The following is a 19,103-nucleotide window of genomic DNA, read 5'->3' on the forward strand; positions in this document are numbered from 1 at the left end:
TCCTCTGTGATCCCTGCCCCAGCTCTGCACGTGGCAGCCTCTCGGCCGGGACCAACCGACCGACCCTGAAGGCTTCTGGTCCCCAACCCCCCTTCCAGATCTCTCCCTTCCCACCCGCCTCCCTCCGGCCTCCCCCACCAGAAGTGCTCCACCAGCCAAGCCCGTAGTGTTTCGGTCTTTTATTAATGGTCAGTAGTTAGAAAAATAAAACAAAACACAAACATCACCACCCAAGGACGTCGGGGAGAGGGAGGCGGTGCGTCTGTGGCCAGGATGGGGACACTGAGGTAGCCTAGAGTCACAGAAGAGACCAGCCCCTCTGGTCAAGGCACCAGTGAAGGAAGCGGAGGCAGGCCAGGGACAGGGCCGCGATGTCCTCCCCTGTACAGTGGGGACAGCCACCCGGAATTAGTGTACTGTGTCCCCCCCCCCATCCAAAGGAGACCATGGTCCCCTCAAAACATCATCCGAAGGGCGGGGTCCCTGGGGGAGGGGGTCCATTGTTCAGAATGGGCCTGGGCCCTCTCCATCCAACGCTGTGAGAACAGGCATCAGAGGTCCGTACAGGTGACCGGAGTGACGCCATGAACAAGAAGGGTGGGACCCAGGTCCCGGCTCAGGATTTCCAGCAGCGCCAGGTATCTGGGGTAGCGGGCAGGGTCGGCAGGCGGTCGAGGCAGGTAGAGGAAGGTAAGGGCTGTGGTGGGTCCCTCCTCCCCATCCCTTCCTTCAGGCCCCCCAGGGCCTCCTCCTCCTGTGCCTCGCCCCTGCTGGGCACGCACCAGGGCGTTGGCACTGCCAGCCAGAGCCTCGGCCTCTTCATCTCCTCGACCACCATTCACAAAGTCCCCTTCCTCCTCCTCGGGCTCCCCGGTCTCGGCTCCTTCACCCCACACCACCTCTTGCACCTCTGCCCGGATCCTGAGTTGACTCAACAGAGCCCGGAGTCTTCCCTCCGCTGCCCCAGGGGCCTCCCTAGGCCCCAAGCACAGGAAGATCCGGAGCCGGGCGCTGTGCCAGGCGGGCACCATGCTTAAGATGGTAGCCATCTGCAGCAGGAAAAGGCCGCAGACGTCCACGTAGCCGGGCCCACCCCGGGGCCGCAGCAGGTTCAAGGGCCACACGTCCACGTGATGGAGCTGAGCGCTGCTCCCGGACCCCCGGCTTAGCCGCTCCGGGGGCAGAGCCCCACAAGCCCGGGCGAGAACCACATTCTTGTTCATCTTGAGAGCATCTGCCACCGTGGCCACGTAGTCCTGGGGGCTGAGAGCCCGGGGGCTCCCAGGAGCCCGAGGTGGGGGGAACAGCGTGCTCAGGGCCGGCGACCCGCCCTCTCGGGTGCCCTCTGCAGGCTCAGAGAAGGCAGGGTCTGTTAGGAAATGGTCCTGGGGTGGGGCGTCATCATAGAAACCGAGCACCAACGTGTTGGGCTTCATGCCGCCTAGGGGCAAAAAGAAGGGAGGCAGGAAGGAACAGAAATCAGGCTGAGGGCTGAATTTACACCACATAAAACGCGCCCACTCACACTTAGGTCAGCCATGAGGTATGGCATCCTACTTGGCTGGGGCCCTTACAGCAGCAGCATATTATACACACGTTTGCACAATGATTTGGCTTTCTCAAACACTTTCACATGCATTTATTTGACTATCTCTAGGAATAATCTCCTCCACTTTAAACATGTAAATTTCGCATTAGGAATTTTTTTTTTCTTTTGGGGGGAGTGGTCCTGGAGATTAAATCTAGTGTTTTACCCATGCTAGGCAATCAACACTGAGCTACATTCCCAGCCTCGTTTTAGCTTGCTTCAGGTTTTGTTTTGGGTTTTTGCTCGCTTGCTCTCTTGCATTTATCGTCTGAGACAGAGTTTCACTATGCAGCCCTGACTGGGCTGCAACTCAGTCTATAGACCAGGCTAGGCACAGACTCAGAAATCCACTTCCCTCTGTCTCCTGAGTACTGAGAGTAAAGGCATGTGCTTAAGGTTTTTGTTTTTTTGAGACAAGCCTAGGACAGCCTAGGCTTGCTTGGAACTCTCTGTGGCAGAAGATGACCTCAAACTCCTGATCTTCCCGCATCCTCCTCCCAAATGCTAGGATTGTAGGTGTTCATCACCGCCATCCCATGAAGTCCATGGAGTGATATGGACCTCAGGGCTTCATGCATGCTAGGTAAGAGCTCTACCACTGAGCTACAGCCCAGGCTCTGGGTTCTTTTAGCGTTAGGGTTGGTTGTTACCCACCACAGGCTTTAAACAGCTCATCTTTTTCACATTAAGAGAGGCCATTTCAACCAGGCAGGATGGCCCCCCCGCCTATAATCCCAGCAACGACCAGGCTGAGGCAGGGAGATTGCTACAGTTTCAGGCAGCATAGGCTACAGAGCAACAGAGTGAGAACCTCTCTAAACCAGAAAACAAACAAATCAACGAAAACCCAGAGACTGAAACTGAACTCTACTGAGGAAATGAGATTTCTTAGGTAGCTCCAGCTAGCTTTGAACTTACAACCCTCCTTGCCTCAGCCTCCAGAGTAGCTGAGGTTACAGCATGCATCACCAGGCCTTGAGTAAAATACAATCAGATAGCCTGATCGTTCAAGCTCATGACCTCAGTCACCAGAGAAGCCACAACCCAGGCAGATGGGGCTGCAGCTTCCTTCCACTGCAAAGGTCTCAGGACAGTGATCTGCAGTCTGGTACCCATGAGGAAGCAGAGAGCATCTGGTTGTTTATCAGAGGCCACATCCTGGAGAAAGCACTCACCTCATTTGAACCTTGTGCCAACGCTGTGAGATAAGTACTGTTTATTCGCCCCTTTCACAGATAAGGAACCACCCTCAGGCCCCACGCAATGGAGTCACTGGACTAAAGAAAGCCTCAGGCCTGAAAGGGCCTGGGCACGGAGGTGACTATCTCTGTTCACACAAGAGACCATTCCCTGACCTACCTAGCTGAGCTTGGACCAACCTCAACGACCCAAATCTCTTGTCCAAGACGTCCCAATGATGCAGTAGAAAAAGCACGGGCCTCTCAATTTCCTGGCCATAGCTGCTGGAGTTGGTTTTGTTTTTTAGTTTTTTGTTTTTTCAAGACAGGGTTTCTCTATGTAACTCTGGCAGTCCTGGAACTCACTCTGTAAACTAGGCTGGCCTAGAACTCACAGAAATCCACCTGCCTCTGCCTCCCGGATGCTAGAATTAAAGTTGCATGCCACCACCACCCAACCCTCAGCCTTATTTTTTGAGACAGAGTCTTAAAAAATCTAGAGCTCACTGCCTGGGCCACCCCGGCTGGCCCCATGGGCCTTCCTGTCTCCACCTTCCCAGTGCTGGAATTAGATGCGCACAGAGGTGCCTGGCCTTTACGTGGTACTGGGGATCTGAACTCGGGTCCTTTCATTTACACTGTGACAGCTATACCCGCTATGCCAACTCCCCAGCCCATTTCTGCTGGAGTCGTTTTCCTCAGGGTAAGTGTCGCTCGTAAAGTGCTCCGGGGTAAATGCTACTCAGTGATACCCCAAACCTGTTAGCAGGAGGGCACAGCAGCTGACCCACCAGCCAAACCGGTCACCCACCACCCTGGACTATTACCAGAACCCTGCTTTACACCAAGCAGTGCGAAGTTCAGTGCTATTGACCTTTAGCCTGACTGACGGCAGGTGGAGAAGGAGGTGCTTACTCAGATGACAGACACTAACTAGTCTTGGGATTGAGGAGGCTGAGCATGGAGGTGCCCGGAGTGCAAGGCTGCAGGCCTCTCAATATGATTCACAGAGCTGGAGCTGCCTGGGGGTGCAGGCCTGTAATCCTAGGTGCGTAGGAGGCTGAGGCAAGAGGATCTCAAATTCAAGGTCCTCTTGGGCAACTTAGTGAGACTCTATCTCCACAAAAATAAAAAATAAAAATAAAAATGGCTGAGATGTAGCTTAGCTGTAAAGTATCACTAGAATCCCCAGTGTGGAGCTGAGGACCTGGTTCAGTGGTAGAGCACCTGCCTAGAATCCCCCAGTGAGGGGCTGGGGTGTGGCTCAGTGGTAGAGCACCTGCCTAGAATCCCCCAGTGAGGGGCTGGGGTGTGGCTCAGTGGTAGAGCACCACCTAGAATCCCCCAGTGAGGGGCTGGGGTGTGGCTCAGTGGTAGAGCACCTGCCTAGAATCCCCCAGTGAGGGGCTGGGGTGTGGCTCAGTGGTAGAGCACCTGCCTAGAATCCCCAGTGAGGGGCTGGGGTGTGACTCAGTGGTAGAGCCCCTGCCTAGAATTCCCCAGTGAGGGGCTGGGGTGTGACTCAGTGGTAGAGCCCCTGCCTAGAATCCCCCAGTGAGGGGCTGGAGACATGGTTTATCAGTAGACCACTTGCCTAACTTAAGCAAAGCCCTAACTTCAAACCAGTGTGTGTGTGTGTGTGTGTGTGTGTGTGTGTGTGTGTGTGTGTGTGTGTGTGTGATGGACAGAAAGAGTCACAGAGCTAGCAATATTCTATTTTATCTAAAAGCATCACTCCCATCACCCTCTAGTATCCTTTGTGACCTAGAGACCCCATTCTGCTCCTTCCTGCCACCTTGATTGCTCGTTTGTTGGTGGTAGGGTCTGCTGTAAAGTGAAGTCTGACCTAGAACTCTTGCCTCAGACTCCCAAGCACTAGGGCTGCAGGCGTGAGCCATCACCCTGGCTTCCCTGTTACAGAGCCTTTCCAGGCCAGGCTCAGGTAGCATCTAGCCACGAAACCTTTGCTGACCACATCAGTTTTCGGTGGTCTCGCTTTCTCTGGATTCTGGTGGCTAACAACCATCTGCTTTATCTGTGGCAACACCACCCCAGCCTCACTGGATCTCAGACACTAAGCAGGATTAACCCCAGTGAGTATTTGGATGGAAGAAACTCTGTTTTAATGGTGCCATCTAAAACTCAAAACATTTTTTCAACTCTCTTTGTAAATACTCTCCAGAGCCCAAATACTCTTTAACGTTTGCCTAAGAAAAAAGAAAGAGCCGAGGATGTGGCTCAGTTTATAGAGGTCTTATCTCGCACGTACAAAAAGCCCTGAGTTCCATCCCCAGCACCTCATAAAGTGGACATGGTGCTGCATGCCTGTGATCCCGAGCAAGTGGATCAGTAGGTCAAGGTCATCCTCAGCTACAGAGTGAGTTCCCAGCCAGCCTGAGCTCCACCGGACCCTGTCTTTAAAAAAATCAGGGCCAGCGAGATGGATCAGTGAGTTGGGGTGTTTGTGGTCAATTCTGATGATCTGTGATAAATCCCTGGGACTCACATGGTAGATGGAGAGAACTGACTCCTGAAAGCTGTCTTCTGACCTCCGCACATGCACCATGGCATGCTTGCACACCCATACACACACACACACACACACACACACACACACACACAAATGATTAAATGTAATTTTGGTTTTTTGTTTTGGTTTTTCAAGACTGGGTTTCTCTGTGTAGCTCTGGCTGTCCTGGAACTTGCTCTGTAGACCAGGCTGGCTCCGAACTCATAGAGATCCACCTGCCTCTGCCTCCTGAGTGATGGAACTAAAGGTGTGCGCCACCACTGCTTGGCTAAATGTAACTTTTTTTTAAGCCAACCACAGACACCATGCCCTGTCTATGACACGTCTCCAATTAGACACTGTGGTCACTGTTAGACAGACTGCTTCTGTTCTGTTATCTTTGGCTACGGTCTTATCTGCTCTGTATGGTGAGTTCCTTTTGCGAACTACGGTCTAGTCGATTCCCTGGACGAAGGGGGCAGAGATGGAAAGGGGCCACTGAGGGGGCCTGAAGACATCGACTGGCGGGGGGGCGGGGGGGGGCAGCTCACCGAGGCCAGAAATCCGCAGTAGATGCTGGGCACCCTGGCGCACAGAGGGTGACAGGGTGAGATCCACAAAGGCCTTCACTTGGGCAAGGTCCACCAGGCTCAGCCACGCGCCATACTGCGGCTGTACAGGGTCTGAGGGTAGAGAGTCTGCAGAGAAAGTAGAGAGAAGGTGGGGTCAGGCAGTGACACCTGACCCCATACTCAGGGGACTAGGGCAGGAAGATGACAAATTCAAGGCCTGCTGGACTATGTCGGGAGAACCTGCCTCACAAAAACAAGGGCTGGCAATATAGCTCAGTAGTGAAGTGTTTGCCCAGCTTGAGCAAGGGACTGGGTTCAATCCTCAGCAGTTCAAAAACAGGAGAGACACAGAGATAGAGACAGAGACAGAGACAGAGAGACAGGGGTGGGGGAAGGAGCAGCTATTGACCAAGCTCAATTAATCTTTACTAGAGCTGGGGCTGTATTTACTAGAACTGGGTGGTAGAGCCCCTGCCTAGAATCCCCCAGTGAGGGGCTGGGGTGTGGCTCAGTGGTAGAGCACCTGCCTAGAATCCCCCAGTGAGGGGCTGGGGTGTGGCTCAGTGGTAGAGCACCTGCCTAGAATCCCCCAGTGAGGGGCTGGGGTGTGGCTCAGTGGTAGAGCACCTGCCTAGAATCCCCCAGTGAGGGGCTGGGGTGTGGCTCAGTGGTAGAGCACCTGCCTAGAATCCCCCAGTGAGGGGCTGGGGTGTGGCTCAGTGGTAGAGCACCTGCCTAGAATCCCCCAGTGAGGGGCTAGGATGTGGCTCAGTGGTAGAGCACCTGCCTAGAATCCCCCAGTGAGGGGCTGGAGTGTGGCTCAGCAACACCCTGGGTTGTTTAAACCATTTACTCCTTCCTAGAGTTCAAAGCCTGCATGAGTCTGGACAGAAACATGAGCCTCTGAGACAGAAGAGAGGAAGGACAAGAGCGAGAAAGTCACTCACCAAGGTCCCCCAGAGTGACATGGCCCAGTACATAGAGTCCCCCCTTCTTTAGCTGGTTGGCCAGCCGTAGCAGAGGCAGGGCACCCCGAGGGTTTCCCACCAGGAGCAGCAGCTGGGGCCTCCAGAACTTCACATGCTCCTTGCGGACGTCCAGGCGGAGCAAGTACTTCCGCACCTGGGAAGGAGGAGGAGGTGGGAGGGGGGAACACAAACCTGGGGTGAAAGCAAGGAGCTTCCCAAGACTACCTCCCACCCTTCCTTCTGGGTCCCCAACCTGGTGGAAAAGCAAGGCTTGGCTGACGTAGCCCCAACTGCTGGGTCCTCCTCGTGCGGTGAGAAGAGCGGAAAGCAGGCCCATGAGAAGAAGGGACCCACCGGCGGCCCCGGGACTGATGAGGAACATCATCAGCAGGCAGGAAGCCACCCCAAGCAGGCAGGTGTGCCAGGAGAACAGATTGAAGGTGGGGCTGTGACGGACAGACGGAAGGAAGGAAGGGAGCGCACTCAGGGCTGGCCCTGGACACCTGCCAGTCACTTGCTCTAGTCCCCAGGCCCCCCACACCCCCCAATGCCCCATCCTTCCCATTCCTCCTTGTTTGTTCTCCAAGGCGGCTTTGTTTCTCACCGGAAGTTGGGGGCTGAAGCCCACTCTAGACTCAGGCAAGACAGGTCCACGGCGGCATAGGCCACCAAGTAGAAGACAGTGACCACGCCAGCCAGCGTGTTCAGCTTCCCAGCCAGCAACACCAGCTGGGAAAGGGCCAAGAGGTAAGCATTAGCCAAAAGTGCCAATGCCAAGGACCGGCCAGATGGCTCAGTGGATAAAGACGTTTGCTGCTCAGCCTAATGACCCGAATTCAATCCCTGCGGTTCACATACTGGAGACTCAGTTCTCCTCAGCTGTCCTCAGACCTCCACGCACATGCATGCACATATGCACGCTCAAGTTTGGGCAACTGTGTGTACACACACAGAGAAATGGAAGGGATTAGACCAATCTCAGGGGTCCCCAAGTCATGTAGTTCTCTGTGAGTTCCAGGCCAGCCTACATAAGGAGTTCCAGGCCAGTAAGGGCTACATAGCAAGACCTTGTTTAAAAAAAAAAAAAAAAAAAAAAAAAGTGTCAGTGCAAGGCTGGGGACATTGTTCATCCGGCAGATCGCTTGCCTGGCATTCATGAAGCCCTGGGTTCTATTCCCCAGCACCCCATAAATCAGGCATGGTAGTGCACAACTGTAACCCAGCACTCAGGAGGTAGAGACAGAGGACCAGAAGCTTCAGGTCAGTCTGAGAGACCATGGGAGACCATGCCAATGCCCCAAATCCAAAAATAGACAAAACCAGAATGTCAATGCACCTCTCTGCAATATTTGTGTGCCCAAGGAGGTGCCAAGGAACCCTACATAAAGCCAGTTTACCCACACAAAGTTCCACAGAATGCCAGTGTCCCCCAAGAAAGATCAATGCACACTTCAGAATGCCAAAGTAGCCCCAGAACTCAGGAGGGGAGGCAAGAGTTCTAGGCCAGCCTGGGCTACACAGAAAGACTCTGTCTCAGAAGAAAAACAAATAGATGAGGGGTGGGGGGAAGAAGTCAGTGGCAGATGACTCAGTATGTGTTAGATACCAGGTACCATCCCTAGGAGTGCAAAATAAAGTTAAGAAATTAAGTGTGGCCAGGCACGCTGGTGCGCATCTTTAATCCCAGCACTCAGGAGGCAGAGGCAGGCGGATATTTATGAGTTCTAGGCCATTCTGGAGCACATATCAAGTTCCAGGGCAGCCAGGGCTACATATTGAGACTGTCTCAATATAAATAAATAAATAAAAATAAATACCAATGCACCCCAAAGAGTGCTAATGTGTGTGTCTGTGTGTGTTAGGCTCTAACTGGCTAGCCTGGCCTCACACTTGTGTGTGTGTGTGTGTGTGTGTGTGTGTGTGTGTGTGTTAGGCTCTAACTGGCTAGCCTGGCCTTACACTTGTTGCAATCCTTATACCTCTGTCTACTGACTGTTAGGATTCTATGCTTGAACTACCCACTTTATTTATTTATTTTCAGGCAGGGTCTTCTTGTGCGGCTCAGGCTGGCTTCAGTTTCAATCCATTCCCCTACCTTCACTTCCAAATTCAGATTACAAGTTTAAAACAATCACTGGCCAATATCCTCATTTTCATTTACACCTCTTATCTAGACCTAAGATAGGTTCTCAGTCTGCTAGCTAGACTAGCCAGGGCGGCTGAAATGAAGACTTACCTGCACCAGGCCCCAGGAGTACAGGACAGCACCCCAGGGGTTACCCCCTCCAGAGACTACCTTGGCCGGCGCCAAGATGACTCCTGTAAAAAAAAAAAACAGAATCACTAGACAAATGAGTCCCGGCCTAGAGGGGGCAGAGCCAGACCCAGGAGGGCAAGCCCAGAGCAGCGCGGCAGACCCAGAGGGCACCACACCGAAGAGGTCATCCTGGGCCAGGGCATGCAGGATTCGGGAAGCACCGATGAGAGAGCTCATGGAGGCCGAGAGTGCCGTGGCGTAGATGCCGATCAACACGAGTGGGGGCCACAAGCTGATGCCACGGAAGAACCCGTAGTCTTCCTGAAGCAGGGTCCTAGCCAGGAGGAAAAGGCAGAGGAAGGGTCCATCAGTGAGCCATCATAAGGGCCTCGTGAGAAAAGGTACGCGGACACTGTTTCCAGAGCTATGTCCTAGAGGGGGCCTTGTCATGCCAGCACTCAGGAGGCAGAGTCAGGAGGGTCTGGAGTTCAAGACCAGCCTCAGCTATATATAGGGAGTTTGAGGCCAGCCTGGGCTATGTGAGACCCTGTCTCAAAAGCAAAAGGAGCCAGGTCCTAGAGCCTGACTGGATGACTCACACCTGTAATCTCAGAACTTGGGAGGCTGAGGCTGGAGGATTGCCATGAGTGTAAGGCCACAGGATAAGACCCTGTGTCAAAACAGAAAAGAAAAGAAAGAACCAGTTTAGGCCAGGCATGACGGTGCACATCTACCGGGGGGACGAGAGAATCTCTGGTTCAAGGCCAGCCTGAGGTACGGAGCAAGATCCTGCCTTAAAAACATAACAAAGGGGGCTGGAGAGATGGCTCAGAGATAAAGAGCACTGGCTGTTCTCCCAGAGGACCTGAGTTCAACTCCCAGCACCCACGTGGTGGCTCACAACCATCTGTAATGAGATCTGGTGCCCTCTTCTGGCTGCAGACATACATGCAGGCAGACCACTGTATGCATAATGAATAAATAAATTATATATATATATATATATATAACAAAGGACTGGAGAGATGGCTCAGTGGTTCAGAGAACTTCCTAGTAACCAGGAAGACCTGAGTTTGCATCCTAGCACCCATGTAACAAGCCAAGCATGGTTGTAGCCCCAGAGGAGACAACAGGTTCTCCGGGTTCAGTGAGAGACTCTGCCTCAAAATAAAGAGAAGGAAGAGGCAGCGTACACCTTCGATTACAGTGCTGGGGAGGCAGAGGCAGGTGATCTCTGTGAGTTTGAGGCCAGCCTGGTCTACAGAGCAAGTTCCAGGACAGCCAGGGCTACAAAGTGAGAGACCCTGCCTCAAAAAAGAATAAGAGAGAGAGTACTAGAGGACACCTGATGCCTCCCTTTGGCCTTGGAGAGGAATGTACACATATCACACACACACACACACACACACACACACACACACACACATACACTTTTTAAAAATTTAATACAAAATAAAGTCCTCCTCAGTGACTGCAGCCCTGGTGTCTGGGCAAGCCTGATCTATGTATCAAAAGTGCCCAGATGTGTTCATGGCATTCCCTGGTTATCTTTGACCTACTTGGATTCTGTCATTCCCAACAGTGCGTGACCAAGAGACAAAATATTTGTACAAATGTAAATTACTAGAAAGGTGCTTGTGGGTGCCTATAATCACACTACTCTGGGAGAATGGTGGGAAGATTACATGTTCAGGGCCAGCCTTTGCTACATAGAAAGTTCAAGACCAGCCTGGGCTACATAATAACCTACTCTATCCCCCCACAAAGAGAACACAAACAACAACAAAAACCCTCCATTACTAGAAAGGCCCTGCCTCCCCCCACACACACTTCAAGGTGCTTACAGTTCACACGAGCAGCTACTGGTGACAGGATGACTATAGCCATGGAGCCAGCCCTCCTCCGTGGTGGCACCATCTCTCTCCCAATGGGAGAAACTACCTCCAGCTGTCCCTCCAACCCAACAACCTGGGTACCTGTTGGATGACCTCTGGTGACCCAGGGTACCACCTTTTTTGCGGGGGGGGGGGGCGGTTTTTTCAAGACAGGGTTTCTCTCTGTAGCCCTGGCTGTCCTCGAACTCCCAGAGATCCGCCTGCCTCTGCCTCCCGAGTGCTGGGATTAAAGGCGTGCCCTACCTGCCCAGGTCCAGGATACCATCTTATTCTAACACTCAGCCTCAGGGAGAGTCTGCCATCTCCCTCCACCACGTACCTGTCACAAGTGAAGCTAGAGAGGAAGAAGAGGAGGATGTAGATGAAGAAGGTGTAGGCGACAGCGATGATGGTGCCCAGTGGAATCGCCCGGCTGGGGTCCTTCAGCTCCCCTGGAGGGACAGGGCAGAGAGGGGGGGCCAGCCGCTCTAGCATACCTGTCTCTGTCATGGTGACAGTCACACCACACACACACACACACACACACACACACATACATGCACACACACCACACACACACACACACACATACATGCACACACCACACACACACACACACACACACACACATACATGCACACACCACACACACACACACCACACACACACACACACCACACACACACACACACACACATACATACACACACACACCACACACACACACACATACACACATATACACACACACACACACCACACACACACACGCATGCACGCACGCGCCACACACACACATACCACACACCACACACACACACACACACACACACACATGCACACACGCGCCACACACACACACATACATGCACACACACATACATGCACACACACCACACACACACACACATACATGCACACACACACCACACACACACACACACACACACACACACGCATGCACGCACGCGCCACACACACACACACCACACACACCACACACACACACACATGCACGCACGCGCCATACACACACACACATACACACACACACACCACACACACACATACACACACACCACATACACACATATACACACCACACACACACACACACACACACACACACACACACACACACACGCACGCACCCGCACGCATCACCAAGGACGGACTCTCACCTGACATGTTGGCCCCAGCCATGATGCCGGTGCAGCCATTGAAGAGGACCGCAAAGACACTAGCGAAGGTCATCATGGCCCCTGTGGTGTAGTCCTCAGCATAACCAGCTGATGCAGAAAAGTGCATCGGTGTTCCCCTCACACATCCCGGCCCGGCCACCCCACTCTCACGCTCCCCAAGGGCTTACCCCACCCCTCCACAGCCCTGACTTAGACTCCAGCCCGACCCGTGTGGGGGTCGTGTGTCGCCTCCTCCCCATTCCCCTCTGTACTCTCTCCTGGGCCTCTTCTACCCCAGCTCCCATCTGAATTCACCCGCCCAGCTCAAAGTACCTGCAGGGCTTGCTCGTGGGTTCCCCAGCCCCAAATCGAGGTGAGGTTCCCCCTTCTCTGCTTAACCCACCCTTACTTAGTCTGTTCCTCCCTCCTTCCATGATGGGATCTCATTACAGGCTGGCCTCACTGTGCGGCCACAGATGACACTGAATTTCTGATCCTCCTGCCTCTACTTCCCGAGTGCTGGCATTGCAGGCACGCACCGCCATGAGTGGTCGATTGTGCGAGCTAGCCAAGTGTCCTACCAACTGAGCTACATCCACAGCTTTTCCTGGGATTCTTGTTTTTAAGACTTATTTGTATATTTTGCTATAAGTATGGGGGAGGGGGTTTATGCCATGCATGTGCAGGTGCCCAAAGAGGCCAGAGCATGGTGGCATATCTCTTGAAGCTGGAACTGTGAGCTGCCTGATACTGGGTGCTGGGCACTCCTAACCACGGAAGCATCTCTCCAGCCCCTCTCCGGGGATTCTAAGGCCTCACCCACACACACACACACAAATCTCCATCCCGGCACTACAGTGTTCAGCTCACCACCCAAGTTGTCCTTCAGGGTGCTGCCGTTGAAACCAGTGAAGTGGCCAAAGCGGGGTGGCACAGAGGAACCGTTGGTGCCTGGTCGGGGTGCCAACTGGATGTTCCTGGGTTCCACGGCCACAAAGCTGACCAGAACGGAGGCCAGGGAGCCAGAAACCAGCAGGAATGTAAGGAAGGAGGCACGGGCGTAGAGTCCAGCTCCCAGTGTGCACACGCCACCCACGAGGCCGAGCAGCAGGGAGCCGTAGAGCAGATTCCAGCCGTAACCCTGGGGTAGAACCCGGATCCCACTGGAGCCTGTGACGTCTGAAAAGAAGCAGGATTGACATAAAAGATCTGACCCCCAAGAAGACGCCCAGCCCTAACTATGACCCCTGCTACCCACCTGCTACTAGAGACCGCCTTTATCCTACATCCCTTTTCAGGGTAACCCCAGCGTCTTCGCTCTCCCTGGTGGGTACCCATCTTGCTACGGCAATTTCCAGAACATCAGGCCAGGCTCTCTGACTAGAACCAGGCATGTCCGATCTTTTGACTTTGCAACATGACACTGTCACTAACAAATCCTTCTCAAGAACTGCCCCCCACCCACACACACACACAATAAGGTGGCTCAGGAGTTAAAATATACCCACTGCCAAGTCAGACAAACTGAGTTCAATCCCTGGGACCCACATGCTAGAAGAAAAACAATTCCCACAAGTTGTCTTCTGACCTCCGCCGGAAGGCCATGTTACACACACACACACACACCACACACACACACACACACACACACACACACACAGAGCTGGATCTGTAACTCAGTTGGCAGAGTGCTCGCTTAACATACATACACAGGCCTGGGTTTCATTCCCAGCCCCACATAAAACCAGGCATGGTGGTACATACCTGTACTGTAACCACAGGGGAGGTGGGGGCAGGGGAGTCTGGAGTTCAAGGTTATCTCCAGGACAATCTGGGATTCGTGAGACTTTTTCTTTTAAATAAATAAATAAAAGAGGGAGTGAGAGGGCTCAGTTGGTAAACTGCTTGCCGTGTGTGGCTGTTCTCGGTTGTCAACTTGACTATACCTGGAATTGACTAAAACGCCAATGACTGGGCACACCTGTGAGGGATTTTTTTTTAATTAAATTATTAGGAGGAAGATCCCCTTCTAACCATAGAGATTAGATTAGATTTAATCTGGACCACACCTAAAGGACCCGAAAGAAGGAAGCTTTCTCTTTGCCTGCTTGTTCTCGCCCTCGCTAGCAAGTCCAGTCCTTCACTGGCATTAGCGCCTACTTCTTCAGGATTCTGGTGTTTACTGAAGACCAGCGGAGACATCCAGCCTCACAGACTGAACAACTACCAGATTCTTGGACCTTCCATTCATAGGCAGCCATTGTTGGATTGGCAGAACCACATCTGTAAGTCAATCTAATAAATCCCCATGTAGAGAGAGTATATATAATGTGTGTGTGTGTGTGTGTGTGTGTGTGTGTGTGTGTGTGTGTGTGTGTGTGTAGAGAGACAGAGAGAAGGAAAGAGAGAGAGAGGCTCGTTCTATAAGTTCTGTTACTCTAGAACCTGACGAACACAGATTTGGGTACCAGAAGTGGTTCTAAAGCGAGCCAGGGAGCAGCAGTCCTCCACGGCCTCTGCATCAGCTCCGGCCCAGGTTCCTGCCCTCTTTGAGTTCCTGTCCGACTTCCTTCAGTGACAGACCACAATGTGGAAGTGTAAACCAAATAAAGCCTTCCCTCCCCACGTTGCTTTGGTCATGGGGTTTCATCACGGCAATAGTCACCCTAGCTAAGACACCATGCAAGAGTGGAACCCTGAATCTGGATCCCTAACATCCACGCAAAAGCCGGGTTCAATGGCAATGACTCTGTCTCAAAAAAAAAACATTAGATGAAGGGTTGGCAGTGAAAACAGTTTGCTCTGCTGAGCGAGCCTTTGATCCCAGCCCTTGGGAAACGGAGGCAGACAGATCTCTGAGTTCAAAGCTAACCTGATCCACACAGTGAGTTTGAGAACAGCCAGGGCTATGTAGAGAGACGCTGTCAATAATAATAATGATAATGATAATGATAATAATAATAATAATAGAAAAAGAATGCTTCCCGCCCTTGCAGAGCACCTGTTCAGTGCCCGGAACACACACTGTTAAAGCCACCGGAAACTCTAGTTCCAGGGGATTTAAGGCCATCTTCTGACTTTTGAGTTTACCTCCATGCACACAGTGCACATAAACTCATGCTGGCACATACACATAAATAAATAATAAAAAAATAAGGATTAAGGGTCTCCTTCCTTGGAGCCTCCTCCCACTCTCAGGAGTTCTTTCTTCCTGTCTGTCTGTCTGTCTTATTTTTCTTTTAGGCTTTTCAAGACAAGGTTTCTCTGTGTAGCCCTGGCTGTCCTAGAACTCTTTCCATAGACCAGGCTGGCCTCGAACTCAGAAATCCACCTGCCTCTCTGCCGCCCGAGTGCTGGGATTAAAGGTGTGCGCCACTATGCCCGGTTTTTGGAGTTATTGCTTACTTTGCCTTAATAAATCCACCTTCACTGTACACACACAAAAATAAAGAGGACTGGCAAGATGGCTCAGTGGGTAAACAATATTGCTAAGCAAGCCTGGAGATCTGAGTTTGGTCCCCTCAAACAGCATAAAGGCGGAAGGAGAGAACTGATTTCACAAACTTGTCCTGTAACCTCCACACTCAAGCCATAGCAGGTGTGTGTCCCGCTATCCTCCACACAATAATAAAAAAAAAAAAAATAGTGAATATTTACAAATAAGTAAATAAGGCGAAGAGCCATAGAGGAAGATAACTAACATTGACCTTTGGCCTCCACATAGGCATGCTCAAGTAGGGTCATCCACACGTGCATATTTACACATCACACATGCACACCTCGCACTCGCCACTCCCCCCTCAAAAAAAAAAAAAGAAAAAAAATGCATATCTAAAATGGAATTTTTTTGTTGTTATTGTTGTTTTTCAAGACAGGGTTTCTCTGTGTAGCTTTGGAGCCTGTCCTGAATCTTGCTCTGTAGACCAGGCTGGCCTGGAACTCACAGAGATCCGCCTGGCTCTGCCTCCCGAGTGCTGGGATTAAAGGCGTGCGCCACCCGGCCAGGAATCTAATGTTTTTAGGGAGCTTAAAATTTGGTGTTGGGAGCATTTATAACTATCCTTGGCCACACGCAGCCACATGTGGCCAGAGGGCTGCTGGTTGGACATGCCTGGAGATGGTAAGTTCCCAGGGGACGGAGAGAAGCACTGGGTTGCCCACATGTTCTGCAGAAGGCAGGCCATGTGCACTTGGGAAACACGACCCCAGAATCCCTGACCCCGAAAAACTCAGCACCCCCAAGACCAGGTCGGGGAGAGTACAGACCAGCCCCGAAGACATCCAGCACGGACTCCACCAGTCCCAGCAGGGACACGGCACAGCCACAGACGTTGGCCAGGTAGAACATGAGGCCGATGCTGCCGCCAACCTCCGGCCCCAGGGTCCTGCTGATCATGACTAAAAGTGGAAGCAGGGGTTGAGCGTTAAGGGAAAAGAAACTGAGATGGAGGAAGGGGCCGTAAGCCCATCTTTCCGCAGCTTCACTTCCAGGTTTCCTGTAAGTATCAGCTCACTTCTCAGCAGCAGGGCACCCTTGTCTTGTATCTTTGCATGAATCATAAGAATGCACAATCGTCTCCATTTTCCCACTCCCGCCGCCAGGCAAGCTCTCGACCCTGAGCTATTACCCTGCTCTCTTTTCACTCTTTTTTTTTTTTGAGATGGTCTCAAGTAGCCCAGGTTGGCTTCCAACTCACTTTGTAGCGTAGGATAACTTCAAACTCTCATCCTCCTGCCTCCACCTCCCCAGTGCTAGGATTGGAGGCAGGTGTCACTGTGCCCCACTCTTTTTATTTTGAGACAAGGTCTCCATTAGTTGCCCAGGCTGGACTTAAATTTGCTCTGTAGCCCAGGATGGTCATGGACTTTTCATCCTCCTGCCTCCATCTCCCAGGTATCCAGGGTGACAGGCCTGCATTTCCACACCTGGTACCCACTTTCCTCATCTGTAAAATGACTATCACCAAGCTTTTTTGTTGTGAGAGAGGAGCAGGACTGGGGATCACCCCAGACCTCAAGCGTGCTAGGCAAGCACCCTACCACTGAGCTACAACCTCTGCCCTTAAAATGCCAACTGATAACATTGTTCGGAGACCAGATAGTGGTACTACCATGAAGACAGAGTGCTGGTCACCTTTACCATCTCATCCTGCTGCTCACCATTCATAAACCTTTGGCCTGTTTTCAGATACGAGATAGTGGCCCCTTCCCCGCCCTGAACCCTGGAAGACAGACCAACCCAGACCCAGGCCACCTAGGTTGGAGGATACAATAGGCTCCGCCCCCTCTCACCGCTCCATTGGTGGCAATGGCACAGACAGAGAGGACCGTGAGTGCCAGAATGATGTAGGCAACCAGGAGCATGGCCAGGGCCTGCAGCAGCCCAGCGTGGCCCACCACGAAGCCTGAACGGGAGAAAAGCAGGTCACAAGGGACCGTCACATCCTCTTCCCCTACCCCCATCCCACTGGGTAGCAGAGTCCCACAGCAGAGGCACACGCGAGGCCACAGGGGGTCTTTTCCTTCTACCCTCCATCTGTCCACATCTACTAGGGCCCATCCCTAGCTGCAGCCTGGCCTGTCCCCTCCCCAGGAAATCCGTGCTCTACTCACCAATCCTCAGAAACACGACTATACTAAACATGGACAGGACGGTGGGTACCACCACACCCAGGAAGGTGGAGAGCTTTCGGGCTGATGGCACTCCAGATCCTCCGGCTCCATTGGGAGGGAAGGCACCCCCCTCTTCCCCCAGAAGCCTGTAGGCCAGCAGAGGGGAGCTCTCGCTGGCCATAGCTGAGCGTGGGCAGAGGAAGCCACAGAAGGGCTTAGGTGACCTGTAAAAGAGGATTTTTAGGGGCTGAGAAGCAATTTCACAGAGCTGTTCCTCCGAAACAAAACCCTCATCAAACACTCAGAGCTTACTCAAAAGGAGAGTTGCAAAGGACACACACACACACACACACACACACACACACACGGTGTAGAAACTCAAAACTGTCCCAGCAACTTTCCCCACACTCTCGGACCCGGGGTATAAGGAACCGGGGCCCCTTTCAGCTCTTGGGGACCGTGCCTTCCTTTATGCCTCTAAAACTAGGGGTAACAGCAGCGGCTCTGCAAAAGGAACACAGATCCCCCTGTCAAACCGGGTCTCTTCTTAACTGGAAACCAGAGAGGAAGGAGATCTCCCCAGAGGGAAGTTAGCGACTGGTAGAAAGCACCTCCTCCCGAGTCCTGAGCTGCCCCTCTCGAGTACCCCCAATACAGCATCTCACACATGGGCAGTAAGAAACTTTCAAATCTCTCAAAGCTCCACCCTCCATCACCTCTGTCTCTCAACCCATCTCAATCCTAACCAGATTTTTCTAATCTCTACTAGGAACCACCGCCCCCCAAAACTCTATCAGTCCAAACAGAGCCATCGATTGTCCAAACACACATGCAGGCCGCCTGGCATCACGGGGGTCCCCAGGGTCCTCCTCCCCCACCCACCCGTTCTTGTCCACTTGCTCCAGCAACTGGATGCCTGGGGGCCAGGGATCGGGCTGCGGCCGGCCAAGCGCACCCCGCAGCTGGGTGCGGCAGGTTGCTCACTCACCACCCTAGGGACGCAGCTGCTCCGGGGTGATCCCCGCGCGCCTGGGGGGCTCCGCTACGCGCGGAGGGGGCGAGGGGGCCGGAAAAAGCAAGCGGGCTACCGGGATGTCAGGCCCGGAGCCTGCCCTCCCCAGCAAGGCGTCCCATTGGTCCCGGGTCAAGCCCCGCCCCCAAGGCGTGGTCCGCACGCAAGCTCCGCCCACATTCTCCCAAACTGCCTGTGCCAGCCACACGGCTCCACTTGGGTCCCGGGTGTCATCTGCAAGGCAGTGGGACGCGATCCCCAGGGCCTCCCCGTTACCACGATGCTAAGAGGAGCCCAAGGTGCGGATCCGACTCCAGTTCGAGCTCCGAGGAACTCCCAGGAGTACCCGAA

At 53.0% G+C, this 19,103-nt stretch overlaps 1 protein-coding gene and 1 long non-coding RNA gene across 2 annotated transcripts; one reads left to right on the top strand and one right to left on the bottom strand.

Annotated features, from left to right (window-relative positions):
- Positions 1-164: 164 nt before the first annotated feature.
- Positions 165-18,860, bottom strand: Slc12a9 (solute carrier family 12 member 9). Its single transcript, XM_059249351.1, has 14 exons — positions 18,729-18,860; positions 17,741-17,964; positions 17,398-17,532; positions 16,394-16,525; positions 12,998-13,306; positions 12,128-12,235; positions 11,287-11,398; positions 9,249-9,406; positions 9,052-9,134; positions 7,420-7,544; positions 7,069-7,261; positions 6,795-6,969; positions 5,827-5,973; positions 165-1,441 (listed from the first exon to the last, which is right to left on the bottom strand). The coding sequence occupies exons 2-14, from the start codon at positions 17,919-17,921 to the stop codon at positions 552-554; spliced, it is 2,748 nt and encodes a 915-aa protein (XP_059105334.1). The 5' UTR covers positions 17,922-17,964; positions 18,729-18,860; the 3' UTR covers positions 165-551.
- LOC131898236 (uncharacterized) lies at positions 7,032-9,989 on the top strand. The gene is made up of 3 exons (XR_009375881.1): positions 7,032-7,231; positions 7,403-7,562; positions 8,857-9,989. It is a non-coding gene; the product is annotated as an uncharacterized LOC131898236 (long non-coding RNA).
- Positions 18,861-19,103: the final 243 nt, after the last annotated feature.

The sequence above is a fragment of the Peromyscus eremicus genome, chromosome 23, assembly GCF_949786415.1.
Source record: "Peromyscus eremicus chromosome 23, PerEre_H2_v1, whole genome shotgun sequence".
Taxonomy (NCBI): domain Eukaryota; kingdom Metazoa; phylum Chordata; class Mammalia; order Rodentia; family Cricetidae; genus Peromyscus; species Peromyscus eremicus.

Excerpts from the sequence above, each read along its gene's own strand:
- Slc12a9 (XM_059249351.1), bottom strand. The coding sequence starts at position 17,921 with ATGGCCAGCGAGAGCTCCCCTCTGCTGGCCTACAGGCTTCTGGGGGAA. Across the intron at positions 9,135-9,248 it reads GGCCCAGGATGACCTCTTCG|GAGTCATCTTGGCGCCGGCC; the intron begins GTGTGGTGCCCT and ends TTTTTTTTACAG. Across the intron at positions 1,442-5,826 it reads ACTGCGGATTTCTGGCCTCG|GCGGCATGAAGCCCAACACG; the intron begins GTGAGCTGCCCC and ends TTTTGCCCCTAG.